We start from the raw sequence: 16,446 nt of genomic DNA, 5'->3' as shown, positions 1-16,446 counted from the left end.
AACACTATCCAATTCATGCTTTATCATTCAGGGTTAATTACCCAATAGATAAAGGCAGTATCTGTTGAGAGTCGTAATTACACAACACTTTTCCTCTGTCAATTCTCATGCCAGATTTTCCAATACTGACATTTCAATTCGTTAGAAGCACTGGGCCTGCTTCCCTTGTTCATGTCTTTCTAATATGGATTATTGACTATGCAGAAGCTATCGTGAGATCCTTCCTCCCTTGTCCACCATGGCCTTTCCATTGCAAATTGTGGAAATGTAAAATGTGCACTGAAGAGTGGGACGGCTTGACTTCCTTGGTTTGAGAGCTAGTTTTGATGGAAAGGTGGGTTAGAAATTGATGGGCAACCCCCTGCTCTGCCTTCTTAAAATTTCAAGGATGTGAGAGCAAGGACTTTGAAGCTGTCTATCAACAATTAACACCTGGACAGCGGAATGAGCACATGTCACCTGGTTACAGTCTTCCTTACTATGGAAAAAAGTATTGAATTTCCATTTAACTTGGACTGGAATCCCTTCATATAGAGGACATCTTCAAACATAGGATTGTCCTTTGTAAAGTAGGCCACATGGACACCCTAGGTACTTAATAATAAATATTTTATTTTAAATGCAATACTCAAGTAATAGTTTATGGATATTAAAATATTTTATATGAATAATATATACAGTTACTGCCTCATATTTCTGCAGTTGCAAAGACTACTTATTTTTGGATGAGAATAAGTTAACAGGCAACGTGAGAAATATTGGGCCTGTTCAGACAACACGCTAAGCCATGGTTAGGCAGCTAACCCCTTTGCAGCAAATGGTTAGTGAGTCTGTTTAAACCATGGTTATGTAGCCACCATGGTTAGGAATGGTTCACCCGACACGCTAAGTCATGGTTCGTATGACATGCTAAGCCATAATGTTTAGCTCAAAATGTTTAACCACCGTGGCTTAGTGTGTCATCTGAACAGGGTCAAAATAATGTTCCCAGTGATGTTCTGTACGTCAAAAAGTGAGTAGAGGAGCAAATGTATCACATAATTTTATTAGCACAGTTGCATCAAAATAACAGAACAAGCAAAACTTCAAATATATAATTTATTCTCATCTTACTTAGAGCAATCATGTTGTATCAAAATAAAATTTTATTTTAAAGAATACACAGGTTCATTATCATTCTTTCTTAAACAATTTTTAACACACAAAATATTTATTTCTAAGTGTGTGTGCGCACATGTGCTAAAGGCTAAAGATTTGGCAGTATTACTCCTTTCCCAAAGCTATTCCAGAATGAAGGGCTTCCCCTGCCCCCAAAGTATCTTTCATAAAACACTCATCAGAAGTAAACTCAGTATGCAGGAAAAATTATTTCCATACTAGCTACATGTACATGTTATCCAAATTGACCCAAAAGGTAGAGATGACAGCGTGCATTTCTGAGACAGGATCATTTGTTTACAATGGCAAAATAGCTGTAGGTGCAAATGGAGTTCACAATGAACTCATCTGAAGCAAGTCTACTCCTGCTCTAATAGTGTCAAATGCTTCACAATCTGTATCCTAAATAGCTGAGAATATTTTCCTCCAGCATAACTAAGATAGCACCGAAAACAATACCTGGTCATTCCATCCTTAGTTAACTGGAACATTTATAAACACTAGAAGTTATCTCCCACTAGGGGAATCTAAACACAATTTTTTAAAAAACTGAAAACTGAACACTAAAATTAGAGTTTCAAAACATACAAGGCCAATCATGCTAATGAATATTTGATACACCATTCAGGTAAGGAAAGGCAGACCATAAAACATTTGCGATTAGAACATAATCGTAGCTTAAAACCTGGCTGCCACTAGTAAATTTCTAATATTGAAGCTGCTTCAAAATTTGCACACCAGCTTGTTCTACAAGAACTCAGACAAAAATAGAGACCTCACTGAGAAATGGAAGTGAAATTAACTGCACTAGCTCCATGGCTGTTGCAGTTTCTGGTCCTTGTTTTGGGCATGCCAGAGGAATGAGGGAGCATAGGATCCTGTGGATCCATCACTTCCCCTATTATGTCCTATTCATGGAGCACAAATAGCAGCAAACCTTTCCACTGCTGCATTGGGTGGGGTGGGGGGCGGAGAGTTGTCCATGCTCAGAGAGATGTCCTCAGCATCCTATAGCCATCAATTGCCCTTCAGCGAGTACAGGATTGTTCCCTTAATAGACTAAGTACCGGGAAGATGATAGCCTATGACTATCAAAAATGAATGGTTAGCTTCCAAACTCATTTTGTCACAGGGCATCATTATTTTTGGCTTTGAACTGGAGAGAATCCTCATATACACTTTGGAGAGTTAATCAAAGTCATTTTTAAAAAACCACATATCATTGCTACAAAAAAGTTTAAAACATTCAATGTGTGATTATCTTAGACAACTTTGTGTTATACATAATACTTCCAGATCTCTGTCTCAAATAACCTTTTATAAATGCTAGCCAAGACATTCTGTTTCTTGTCAACATTAATATTTGCACTGATGATGTTCATACTGTACAGCTGTATAAAAGTTTGCATAAACCACAAATTAATCATTTACCTTTAGAATATACATACAGGAAGGAAGTCCCTTCAGACAAATTCTAAAGAGTCATATATCTGTGATGGATATAGTAATTAATAATCAAAATAAAGGAAAACATATTTTTTCAATATAAGATTCAATGGAGAACCTGATAATCTAGCTTGAATTCAAAACATACGTTTAATTTTCCATCACCTGTACTACTGTGTTTATAGGAAACTGTCTTATCCTGAGTCACTTCATTGGTCCGTCTTGCTCAGTGCTGCCTACATGAGGGGATGTAAGAAGGTGGATGTTTGGCCATGTTGGCAGGGCTTTCTGGAAGATGTCCATCTGGAGATCTATCTGAAGACCTATCTTCTGCCCATCCCTGGCCTACAATGATTGGCAGCAGCAATCCAGAGTGGCAGCCAGAAGTCGTTCCTGTCTAGAGATATCAGTGACTGGACCAAGGTCCTTTTGCATGCAACACATGCACTACTACTGAGCTAAGGCCAAGAATCCATAAACATGATTAAGATTTGTTTTGTTTGAAGACTAGAGCAAAGTTCCTTGTCAGTATATTCTTGTTGGTCTAGTAAAAATAGGCAGAAGAGATTGAAAATTTAAATGAAGTATGTGGGGCATGTTACAAGAATGCAAGAAGAACCCTGCTGGATTCTTCTAAGGGGCCATCTAGTCCCATATCCGGTTTCCAATAATAGCCAGCTAGATGAAAGTAATAGCCTTCTTCTCTAGTCCCCACTGCCCCCAATAACTGGTAGCCCCCTTCCAAAGTGATCCAAGCCAGGAGCCATCAACATATCTTGAAGATAATGCAACATGGAAGGTATGTTTTAGGTGATGTGTAAGAAACACAAATACTTAAGGAAAAAGCCAAATTATATAAATGTGATTCATGGTAAAAAAAAAGCTTTTCCTACTTCCCCCTTTGCCCAAATATGAGTTTCACATTGTCACTGAAATCTCAGAATGCAAATCAAGGCGTACTATATATTTGGATGCAAGCCAAACCAAGCGATGCATACTCCAAAGTAGTCTTACTGGGCTAAATGGGACTATCTTTCGGTTAAATGGAACAGGACAGACGACGAAGACAACCATCACATTAATGAAGAAATATCTATTAATCCCAAATGAAAAGGAAAAGAAGTTATCTGTGATACTGAATGAAAAGAAGTTATACTTCTGTGATAACTTCAATATAAAGCAATACAATTTTACATATAAAGCAAGTCAGTCAGATTTTACCAAGACACATATATTTAGCCTATGAATACTGCCCACTGAGAACAGAAGTAAAAACATCTAAATACCAAACACAATGAATCTCTAAATTTTGGATTTAATCTTTTCATCACTTGATAGTATATAAGCAGTAAAATACAAAACCTGTAATCAGAATTGACATCAGAGACAATCCACAAACCCTATTGTGCTGACACAACCTACCACTGCACCAGCACCATGACTGCATAACATATAGTGGTGGTGAATGAGGATGCCCTGTATCAACTGTGGCCGTTACTACACCTAAGGATTATCCCAGGAAAATGGAGGGATCGTCCCTGCCTGCTCCCGGGACCCCTGTGTGTCATTTGGATGCACAGGGATCATCCCTGTACAATCATGGGGAAAAAGGCAGGCGTAGAAACGGTCTGTGACACAATCCTTGCATTTGCCCACTCCAAGTCATGTGGATTTCATGCTGCAGTAGCATGGAGAACCATTGAATACGAGTAAAAAGGCATTCACATGTCAGTGCAGGCAGACAACCCCCATGAAACTCCATGAATTGAAACTTCAGACAGTTAAATGGTCCACACTATCACGTGGCTTGAGGGCAGTACAACATTCATCAAAGCTGCTGTAACTGGCTGGAGAAGTTGCAAGGCTTCTACCAGAAGCTACAGGCCCACAGTGCTCCACTCCTTCAACCCCAGGGCAACCCCAAACTAGCATAGGGGGCACAAGGCAGGCCACATGGCACACACACCACTATCCTCCAACATCTTGTCACCATTAATTCCCAGCACCATAGCATGTGCTACCTGAGGTGGCTGCCTCACTCTGCCTAATGGTAGGGCCAACCCTGGACCAGAGGCAACTACTGAAGAGGGGCTGGGATGAAGGCTTGAGAAACAGGCAGGGGATCAATTTCCAGTGGTAGGTTGTAGAAGGAGATGTGTGCGTATATTGCATCAACACAGCAAAGGACTGTGCTTTACATCTAGAGGTGACTAGTAAACACAAAGAGGATTGAAAAAAATATTGTCAATTAATATTCATGACAAGTACAAAGTTTTGTAGATGCTACTTTCATTTATTCTAAAACTAGGGACCTTGAACATCCACAGATATCTAAGGAATCTAGTGTGAAGTGAAATATAAACAAATTTACTGGAAGTAAATTCCCCATCCCCTTTCGCAATAAATCAAGAATTCTGGGAATAAATAAGGTCTTAATAATAAGAGAGAGATGGAATTTGACTAAGGCATTCCTGAAGAATCAGTGGAGAAACAAGTTCGGCTTTCTAGGCATATGGTTTGACATTCAGATTGTGTACCTTCTTCACCTGCAAGGTAAACTGGTGCAAGAAATGCAAAAGAAATCTGGCAGTCACTTTTTCCAAATGATGTTGCCTTAGTGAAAAAAGTTTATGCCAATACGTTGTGCGGATAAAATCTAAAGGTTCTTGGAACAAACATTCTGTTACAGAATGTCATAAAACAGTTACAGGTCGGAGCTGCTCCAACTGTGTTTCCAGCGTAGTTCGTTCTTCGTGAACTTCCTAGACAATGCAAACGATACAAAACAATAAGTTAATAGCCCTATCTTGCCTTACAATGCAGGCATATGAAATCCATTTTTATAATCACTCCATGCTTATAGTTTGTTATTTTTTTCTGGAAAGTAGGGTTATAACAAAACAAACTGATACACATATATTCTTTGCTTAAGTGTATCAGGATTGCTGGAATGGCCCACCAGCATTGCCCTGCTCCCTGAATGCAGAGTTTGGGATCCCTGGGATAAATTTAAATTTAGATGCTCCTGGAAATCAACACCACAGTGTACTAAAGCAAACGAAACCTCCACCACACAAGCCACGGTGGGTGGGATGTTCAGACAATTGGGCTTCCCATGGCTTGTTCTCCCCCTCCTTCTCCCTCAGTCCTCCAGCCAGCTGCAACAGATATCCCAGGTAGCTTTGCAGCAGAAACTGTCTTGTCTCCTCATCCCAGTCCCCTCCCTGCTCCGATCATGACCCCTTTTTGTGCCCCGGTTGTTGTTTTCTTTCGGTGCTTTGTGAGTATGCAAACAGGCCCATTTTTAAATTATTATTATTTTCCCCCATTCTTTCACAAGTGTGCACTTCCAAGTGTGTGCAAGGCTACACATATCAGACAAGTGAAAGTGTGCTGCTGCACACTTGCAAAAGAATGAGGAAAAATAATTTTAAAGATTACAAACGTGTTTGCATACTCCTGAAGCACATAAAGAGCGGCATGGACTTTTTTGCTGCTCTTGTCAAGCAGCTCTGCAGCAGATACCAATAACTCACAATAGTATAATTATCCTGGGTTTGGACAACACGACAACCATGGGTAAGAACAACCCTACAACAAGCGATGGGTTCTCAGGGTGGCTTGTTTGCCAAAATTAAGCCACCTTGTGGAGAATGTTCCAGGTTCAGATAACACAACAATGAACCATGGCTGACTTTGAACTCTGTTGTAATACTGATTAACTGACTGCAACCAATAGTAAAGAGTTCCAGAGGTTATAGCTGCACAAAGCCATCTTGGGACAACAGATATGAATGTCATCCAATTAGTCAATTGAATAGGAGGCACTATTGAAGTACAGCAAAAATACATGGCACCATAGTTATTGTTTTCTACAGAGAGAAATCAAACAGATTTTACTGAGGAGAGGCTACAATCTTATAACATTAACTTGATGACTTGGGGACAATTATTTCACCAAGTTTTTTAAGTTTGATCTTTTTGCTGAGCTATTTGTAGTTAAGAAAAAGAGAGGAAAGTTCTGATGAGAATGGTAGATTTGTTCACTATTTTTCTAATTCTTATTTACACTAAAGAAATCGAATCCCAGAAGTAAAAGGCAGCATTGATTTTTTGAGAAAATCACTAGTGGGATATCCCTCTCTTCCCTTACAAGGCCCAGCCAGCTACAAGAAAGAAATGCCTTGTTTTGGTAAGCGAAATGCATTTAATCCTTTTTCTTTAATTTTATAAAAAAATATAAAATTGACTAACTGGACTACAACAGTTAAAGTGATTAACTGAGAGCATTTCCTCATCACATGACAGGAAAGCCACAACTATATTTTCCGTTCTGAGATCTTTTTTAAAACAAATGTTTGGATCCTGAATTTCCCTTACAGAATGGGCACTGTTGGTCTTGGCTTCTCTTTCTCCTTACAATCCCCTGAAAATTTTATATTTTATATATTTTAACTATTTATGTATCATTTCAGCCTTTTAACTGTTTGTAATCTGTGGTTATTCTACAGATTAATATATATTATATAATCTGATCTAGAGGACTGCATGGACACAGCATGAAAGGTGGTGCACAGATTGCAGGGGAATAGGCCAAAATTGCGTAACCGCCTGTTCTTCTGTTTGTGGAAGTTTCTGCTGGATCCAGGCTCCTTCCATTCATGGAAAGGCAATTCTGGATCCAACCCACAGTCACCTACCACGGCCACGTTTTAAGATGGAAGGACAAGTATCTCTACCTCATTTTGTATACACTTTTAGGTTTGATTCAGTTTGTGTAGAGTGCAGGCAGAGGTGTGTGGCAACAGCTTCAGAAAGCTTCAAGTTAAGTTTAATCGTCCTAATGTTGAAAGTTGAAAGTGTGCTCCTTACCCCTGCTGAAAGTATGCGGCTTACCTTTAGCTGTTGCTGGAGTTCACTATTCAACCGAGCGAGCACTGCATTGGCTTCTTTGTTTTTACGAATAGCAGTCTGAATCGCTTTCTTCTGCTTTGAAGACTGTCTGCCAGAGAGCAAAGACAAGCCACTTTCAGTTAGTAGGGCTTTCTTGGTGATAAATAAAAAGGACGCGTGATTCTCACACTTAAAGACTCATCAAAACCAAAGACGTAGAAAAAGAAAGAAAAAAGGGGTGCACAATTACAAAAAAACACACTGCTGCTTTACAGAAATAAATATATTATTTCACAAGTTGTTAAGAAACTGAAGGGAAGAAAGGCTTCAGGATACTGCAGATCTTTCTGGACTGGCATTTTAATAGCCATGCCTGTAAGCTGTATTTACTGTAATATTCTGGCTAAAAGCCTTTAGAAGGCTATTTCCCGAAATGCCACTAACCTGGCTTGAGATCAGGTCAAACAGAGGGATTATTGTGTCCAGTATTATTGTGATTCACACAAGCACTTGCCCTACCGCTGTGTGATCTGCCATATTCAATTGCATCATATTTTTCTGGGTCAATCAGCCTTAGCCAGCTAAGTCAATCACAAAGTTGTGCCCTATTTAACAAGGGACAACTGATGCTGACAGCACCTGTATTTTGTTTTAAGTGAAAATAGCCACCACCATCACCAAAGATGTCTAATATCAAGTATATGGGATGTATGATAAAATAACACTTTTTACTACCATATGTACATTTTTGTCCTCCCCACCCTCTAGTATTTCCTCCTGCAAACTTTATTAAGAACATTTGCATAGTTTGTTGCTCTTATTAGTTATTCTTCTGTTGCTTATTTCCACCACAGCTAAGGGGCAGTTGGAATGTTACAAAAGCTGCAGAGAACGCATAAGAACTACTCACTTGCAGGGCTGCCTTCCCTGCTTCTTTGTAACTTGCAAATCAGCCCTGAATTGTGATATCACAAGCTAAAATAGAACTTCCAGTAGATTATTCTTTGGACTTTCTATATCCACCTGTTATACTTTTAAAAAGTGAATATGTTAGCAATTTTCATCTTTAAAGAAAATCAAGGAATGAGGAAAAATAGGAAAAATACAGACTATGTAAGCAGAATTGTTTCAAAGAGAGGCCTTTTATGGTTCTCTGCGAGGTGCTAGCAACACTTAAATGACAATGTGATCCAAGACAGATACATTATTTAAAAACAGTATAAAGCTCATGTGAAAAAGTAGTTAGTTTTTTCTCTATAACTGACTTGACAACTTGATCTTTAGAACAGAATCCCAATACTTTCCCATGAAAAATTTCCCCATTCACATCATTGCTCTCCCCTACATCCCTGAGCACTCCAGCTGTGGAAAACAAAAAAAGACTGATAAATAAACATCACACACTTTCCTTTCTCAAAACAGGACTAATTTCTCATGCCAGTAGAAAACACATCTATTTTGAACATGATGGTTAGGCTCACCAAACTGCACTATTTCTTACAGGTCACTTGAAATGTCCCAGGGAGACTTCCAACCACATCTTTTGCTAGAAAATGCCTATTTCAGAAGGTCTTAGCTTATAACACCACTTTTTAGTCTTCTACATGGATTAGAAAACCCATGAATTCAATGGGAAGGAAGTTATTTCTGTACTATATTGGTATTAAAACACATTTCAACAGTCATCAGTTGTTAACAACTGAAAATCATGGAATCAGAAGATTAGAAGGGATATCTATTCAGCCTCTTGCCATACACCAGGATCCCCCACCTAATCCAGGTTTGTGTTATGAATTAACTGTCCATTACAGATTCCCCCACATAATCTAGAGAAGAGTATTTCAGGAGCCCAGGTATTTTCTTAGTGGGTTTGCACGCTCTATAGTAGTAAGAAAGAACAAGTGAGTTGCACACGCTATCTCGTACTTGTCTATTGCCCACACAAAATTATTTTCAAACTTTATATACAAATCAGAAAAGGGGGGGAGCTTCCGGATGCTAGCACTAATATTCAAAAGGCATTGGGCAGCTATCCCTTCTTTTCTTCCTTAATGGATTTGTTCTGGTAAGAAAAAAAGGGTGAAAGAAGCAGTGGGAAAGCACAGGAGAGCTACAAATTGAAAGATTACAATGTCTGACCCCCCTCTCATAAAATTCTGTGAATGAAGCAGGGCAATTGCACCATAAAATCCTCATCTGGAAACACCCTCAAAGCAAGTGCAACTCCCTTGCACTTTCTCCCACACTACTCCTTTAGAAAGTCTGATGCCCCTCTGTGTCATCACAAAGCCCAACCCCCCCCCCCCCCAGTTTCTCATGAGGGAACTTAAGCCAGCCTTTTTTTTTACTTTGGGATTGAATGGTGGGACTTGATAGAAGGCAAGGAAGAAGCTACACTTTTAGTGGGAGAAAGTTCCTGGTTCTCCAGCATCTGGCTTTCAGGCCGGAATTTCCTGCGAATTGGTTTTGATGGTGGCTGAGTAAGTGAAACCTCCTGTGAAGAAAAGAAAGAAAGCTTAACGTTATTCTTGATGATCTGTTACAAAAGCAATAACAAAATCCTCTGAATATGAATCTTATTTAGAAAATTCCTCTGGGCCTAAGAGGTACTTGTTTACTTTTGCTGCCAGTCCTCCTTCTGCAGACCCATTAGGACATCATCCCTTAGGAATATTGCTTGTGCAAGTTCATTGATGAGAACAAGAGTTGTACAACAGCATATTTATGTTCTTAAGTTCTGTTTATTTCAATAAGGCTTGAAAATGGCATTGTACAGGTTTTTCAGTAACAAGAGTTTGGTTTGGACTGAGACAATTGCTGCATTCAGATGTCACAATAGCCCACGATGGGTTAATAAGTTACTCATAGCAGCTTATTTTTTAAATAACAAATGGGTTAATAAGCTACTGTGAGCAGCTTATTAAGCTACTGTATGCAATTTGACTCGGACCCCAACTCCCCATCCTGCTGCAGTCCTCCTTCCCAAACAGTGGTGCTGTTACACCTCTGAAGTGCTGGAAGTCTGCAGGATTACAACAAAACTTCCTATACAACCTCTCCAATCAGGAAGCACCTGATCCACCATCAAAGCCCTGTGTGATCACCCCTCAAGGAAGGAAAATCCTGAGTGCACCAAAAAGAGGGAAGTGGCTGGAAAACCTTTGGAGTCTGCAGGATCAAGACTATACTCCACACACAGTCTCTCCTAGTCAGGAGGTACCCGATACTCCATTAAATCCCTGCATCCTGACACTGTAATTTAGTAAGGCAAAGAGCAGAGTGGCAGCAATTTGACCACTCTTACCGCACAGCTCTCTAGCCAACCAAAATAAGCCATGCTGACCGCCGGTTAACATAATAACCTACAATGGTTTAATTAACCCATTTTGCAGATCATGGGCTGTTAGAGTGGATTATTTTGGCCAAATCAGCCATCATGGGTTAAAAAAACTCCCACCAGGGTTAAAAAAAACAGCACTCCCACCAGATCACGATAGTTCAATTAACCCACCGTCAGTGATCGTGACATCCAAACCCAGTCAATATCTCAAATACTAATTGAAAAATTAGATTTGAAATAGCAGCTATGAGGTTTTTTCACTGAAACAAAGGGAAGGGGGAAATACATGGAAAGGAGGGATTGCCATATGAACGTGTAAAAAACACATTTCAAAAGAAACACACTCACAATGATTAAAATAATCCCAACAAGCTTTGTGGGTTGAATGATTCTAACTGTGATCCAGAACAGTCTATAATTAAGGCTTGTAGCCCATGCCTTGGTAACTTTAATAGACTTACAGCTGGAACAGAAACACTGCACTATCTAGCATAACATTGTGTACTCAAGGCCTTTCCAGCTGAACAAGTTTTCATATGGTCAACCTGTAGTTGTTGCCAATTTGTTGTGTGCAGTCCAGATGTCTTGTGCTGAGATTGTGCTTCTGTGGCAGTGAAACCACATTTTTTTCAGCACTGGATGCACTTCTGTATCTGGGAAAACCAGGATGCTTTTGTGTGCTGGCATTACTACCATAGAAACCTACAGGATATAAGTTGTAATGCGAATTGTCACAAACTCTCTCTCTCCCCTCTATATATGCATTCATACTATTGTGTGGATTTATGCTGGTGATTGATCCTGGGCCCTTTTGCATAGAAAGAATGTGCTCTACCACTGAGTTTATACAATGGTTTTACCAGCTTGTCTGTCTTAGGGAAAATGTGCAACCACTAGTGTACAGCGGCTTGCAAAGAGGAAAGGGTTTCTTGTATTGACTCTGCCACTCTATCCATGGGGGGAGTGGCATTTCATTTATTTATTTATTTATTTAATTTCATTTCTAAACCATCCAATAGCTGAAGCTCTCTGGGCAGTTCAAAAGAGGGGGGGAGCATCTTAGGTTTTGGTGCCTTCCTAAATAGGATTTAAAATGAGAAGCAACTCAACTTTATTGAAGAAGTCTATGTGACCTTGCCTTACTTTTTTCGTTGGGCTGTTTTCTTCCAGCTGTGATGAGGCTCTGTTCATTGGCAAAGGTAATTCAATCTCAGATTCTTGTTCCACCTGTAACAATATGCAAATCACTATAACACCAACATTACTAGGCAGTTAATCACCCATAGCTAGTTTCCAAATTTCTCTCACACTCTGCTGTGATCAGAGAGAACATGCTATGCAGACAGGAGCAGGCTTGATTTTTAAAGGTTGGGAAGCCTTTATTTCCCACTCCAGTGATATTCTTGAATGAATCCCTTCTCCCATCTAAGTGAATGGCTGCCCTTTACTATATTTGTGGTTCACTGAGAGCAAAACTTTCTTCCTAGCTCTTGCACTAGGTAGTGTAGCTTCCACTGAAACCACCAAAGGGCCCATACAATATCCAAGTCCATTTCCAGTATCTCTTACACCATGACACTGTGCTAGTGTATAGTGGAGGCAGTAGGTGTAATCCACTGGGCACTGAGTGGTGTTGCACAAGGTCCAGCCCTATGCACACTTCACTTGGAAACGGAGTAAACAGGTATGGGATTGTGCTGTAAAACAGCTTACATAGGAAATAGAGTGTGTGCAACAGCTGTGCTTGGTGAAAACAAGCACTAAGTTGGAGGTTATATTGCAATTTTAAATATGAAAGCATTTATGAAAGAACACATTTGTTGTTTTCTTCTTCTTAGCCTTAATACAAGAAAAAAAGTTCCTTACTTCTAGTAACAATTTGAATTTCTGACAAGTGGCCTCCATTGGTTACGTGGAAGGCAGCTCCACTGAACTGAGTAATAAGTTGTTTTAGCACTAACTGCAGCACTAACATATGGCAAAAAATGAAAATAATAATAATAACACACACACCCCATCAAATCTCCTTCATTGGCAAAAGGTTGAACTAGAACCCAACCTTCTATAACATTTTATAAGATTTGAGGCCCAATTTTAGTGACAAATTGGTGGGTTTTTTTTGTCACCATTTCAAATTTTGGCAGCACAGCAGTGGGCTCTAGGGGAAACGCGGAGATAGCATGCAGCCTATGTGTTGCCCACCCCTCTGGACTAGATGATCTTTGAGGTCACATCCAACTCTATTTTATGTAGGGAGGACATAAAAATAATGGCATGTCATTTATATTCAAATAAATGGCTAGATTCTAAGATCCCATTCCAAAAATGCTTCCTCATGTGAAAAGGCCAATTACAATACAGCAAATGAAATCAAAATTAAAATGCGAGGAGCTAGCCAGTTTGGATGCGGTCTTCTGCTTATGCAAAAACTGAACAAACAAAAATTATAGTTCTGTAATGGTAAATTACTTAGCCACATAAATCAGTAACATAGATTATATTGTATATCCCTTGATAACCAGTAGAAGTATCTGTCTTTGGGGAAATGTTGGCAGACAATTAAAGAAATATAGTAAATAATTAATTATTATTGTTTATTCCACATTAAAGTGAAGTTGGAGAAGAAAACAATTCTGAAAAGGACAGTGAGGATCTACAAATATGATTAAGATGGATCTACCACTTGATTTTTTGAACAATTTCACCATCATTAAAAAAAGAGGGGAATTATTTATTTATTTAAAACATTTATATCCCACCCTATATCAATAAGATCTCAGGGTGGCATACAGATAAAAGCATACAGTATAAAAACAGTAAATATACACAGCTAAAAACAAATTAAACCATAAACCAAGTTAAAACGATATATAATTTAAAAGCAGTTCAAAAGCAGTGACTAAGCTTCTCTCCTGCTTTTCATTTTTGGCAGTGATGGCACATAATAGACACGCTACTGCAGGGAGCCTCCGATGCTCCCAAAAGGATCATCTGCCAAACAAGTAGAAAATACACGTTCCTTGCGACATTTCAACAAGAGCAGGAAACCATGTATGCATTCTGTAGTGTGCATCTAAATTCTAAAACTATTGGGTGCTGAAGTCTTGGCACATGTGGACTAAAAAGGTCAGATGCACAGCATGAGTGCGCTGGGCCCTCTAACAAAGAACCAAATGTACTTAATTATAGAGAAACAAAGTTGTATGTAACAACTCAACACCAACACAACACAGACACCACAGCTGTAATCTTGTACAATGCAGAAATGTATGCATCAGTTGTGCATGCAATGTTGAATTGCATGTGTACTTTGCACATTGTGGAAATGTAGTAATGCAGATACAAGCCTTAGCTAGACCTAAAGTTTATCCCGGGATTGTCCCGGGGTCGTCCCTGCCTGCTCCCGGGATATCCTGTGTGTCATTTACATGAACAGGGATGACCCCGGGACGATCCCGGGATAAACCTTACGTCTAGCTAAGGCCACAGTCTCTGATAAATGTATTTAAGTTGAACTATACTGAAATCTGAAAGTTTCTTCAGCAACGCAGTGCTGAGCTAGGCTTTTAACTGAGAACCACTGATGATGGTCCCAGAGTGCTATGGAGGTATATTGTTTTGCTCAAAAGAAAGGTAAAAAAGAAAAGAAAAAAGGACACAGCTCTCAGTGAAAGAGGAAGTGAGGGAAACTTGATAAATGGTTCTAGAAAGTGAGATTCCCCAGAGTTACGTTTGCTTTTGCCTTCAGATCCTAGCCAAGTTTAACAAGCTAACACATTGCAGCTGCACTTCTAGCACTCTTCCTTCTTTTCTATCTGTCCATCTTGTTTGCTCGCAGCTAGTTCTTCAACTCAGTGGGATTCCTAAAACATTTTCGGCACTGTTTCCCGAAAATGACACACTGTGATATGCAACTTAATGGTTGTTTGAAAGACTCACCACACATGCCTTACATAAAATAAAGTAAATGCTGAATTAAGGATAACTTTGCTTCCGATTAAAATAATTATTTGAGTGTCTGTGTACTCTTATCAAACTCATTTGCTGAACTTTCCCAATTGAATATTTCAGTTTTCACATTCATCAACTTCCTAGCATTTCTCTTCAAAGTTTTCCCATTCAATCTCTTATTCTAAATTTATTTATTTATTCTATTACATTTTTTTTTATCACCCAAGACCCAAAGCTCTCTGGGCAGTTATAAAACCAGTGATCATCTATGAGATTTGAAGTTGTTTTTATCAGTTGCTTTAATCTTGGCTTGCCTTGTGGATGGTATATAAAACTTAATTTCTGGGACAGGAGCTATTATTTTGCAAGTAGTAAATACAGAACTAGAAGCAGGTTCCAATATTACAGGACAGCACTTCTGGACTCCTTGCAATTCTTCCATACATTGAAACCATATCCACACTGAGCTTTCATACCTCTTATAGAGTAGCTTTCTTGATTCTAATTACCCTTTCCAGAGATGCCTGTTAAATTTAAGGCACAGCCTAGCAAAACAAACTGCTTATTTGGTCTGTCTCAAGAAGTGTTGGCCAGCCTGTGACTGTTCTACTTTTCAGCACAGTTATTATGTACTCCATTGTGAGATGTACAATGCAAAATCTATATAGGAGATGGCTACATAGAGGAATTATGCAAATTAATACATAAATATTATTATAAATCAGAATTTTTTTAAAGAAACAAACATAAGGAACACTGTGTTACTGCTTGTCATATCCTTAAAGTGCCACCTAGTGGAAACCTTCACAACATTTCAAATAAGAATCACACACACACACACACACACACACACACACACACACACACACACGCTTGACTAAAGCTGGCAGTACCAAAGGTATTGAAATGATAGGTATGAGATGACAGGTATGAATTTAGCCAGTTCTAAGAGCACAAGTGTGAGAATGAAATGCACTTTAAAGTTCTAGTTACTTTGACACCTTAAATAGCCAGTAATCCTGTATCCACCACTATTTGGCAGATAACACACGAAGACGTAGTTATGTCTCTGCTATGTTAGAGAAACAAATGAGCTCATAGCAAAAATAGGTCATATTCACATGAAGAGGAACTTCAGCTTAAATGTTGATTATGCAATCCTATATTTATTCAGAAGTAAGCCCCACTTAATTCAATGGGACTTACTCCCCAGTAAGGATTGCAACCTAACATGCTTTAATTATTCTACTGCCACTGAGGGGTGCTTCATACATTACCCAAATTCATATACGTAGTCAAGACACCATGATTGTCCATGGCTTCCCTGTGTGGATGCAACATACATTACTGCATACCAATGGACTGGGAAGCTGCAAGAAAATCACAATAAATTCCGACTAATGTAATAGTTGATTGTGTACAACCCTAATGAGAGATCCAGCTAACCTGGCAACGCATTCAGGTGACAACCTCATCATGTACATTGCTTTCTTCCCATGATTTTTCGAAATGGCTGCATATATAACATTTTTCTTATGCAGGTATACAGGAACAACAATAACAAGATCGTGAATATCATAATGCAATGTGCAAGTGTCTGTTACACATAACATATGTGTGTGTGTGTGTGTGTGTGTGTGTGTGTGTGTGTGTGTGTG

The 16,446-nt window shown here is 39.1% G+C and overlaps 1 protein-coding gene across 2 annotated transcripts in view; it reads right to left on the bottom strand.

Annotated features, from left to right (window-relative positions):
• Positions 1 to 1,084: 1,084 nt before the first annotated feature.
• REPS2 (RALBP1 associated Eps domain containing 2) overlaps positions 1,085 to 16,446 on the bottom strand; it is an 84,590-nt gene continuing 69,228 nt past the window's right edge. For both annotated transcript variants that reach the window (XM_063126418.1, XM_063126419.1), the window contains 4 exons: positions 11,981 to 12,064; positions 9,846 to 9,991; positions 7,501 to 7,606; positions 1,085 to 5,366 (listed from right to left, as the gene is read on the bottom strand). In XM_063126418.1, coding sequence (XP_062982488.1) covers positions 5,298 to 5,366; positions 7,501 to 7,606; positions 9,846 to 9,991; positions 11,981 to 12,064 — 405 coding nt within the window. In that variant the 3' untranslated portion in view covers positions 1,085 to 5,297. The remainder of the gene's footprint in view (positions 5,367 to 7,500; positions 7,607 to 9,845; positions 9,992 to 11,980; positions 12,065 to 16,446) is intronic.

The sequence above is a fragment of the Elgaria multicarinata genome, chromosome 5, assembly GCF_023053635.1.
Source record: "Elgaria multicarinata webbii isolate HBS135686 ecotype San Diego chromosome 5, rElgMul1.1.pri, whole genome shotgun sequence".
In the NCBI taxonomy this organism is placed as follows: domain Eukaryota; kingdom Metazoa; phylum Chordata; class Lepidosauria; order Squamata; family Anguidae; genus Elgaria; species Elgaria multicarinata.
The sequence above is the reverse complement of the archived record's forward strand: the minus strand, read 5'-3'. Positions and strand labels throughout refer to the sequence as shown.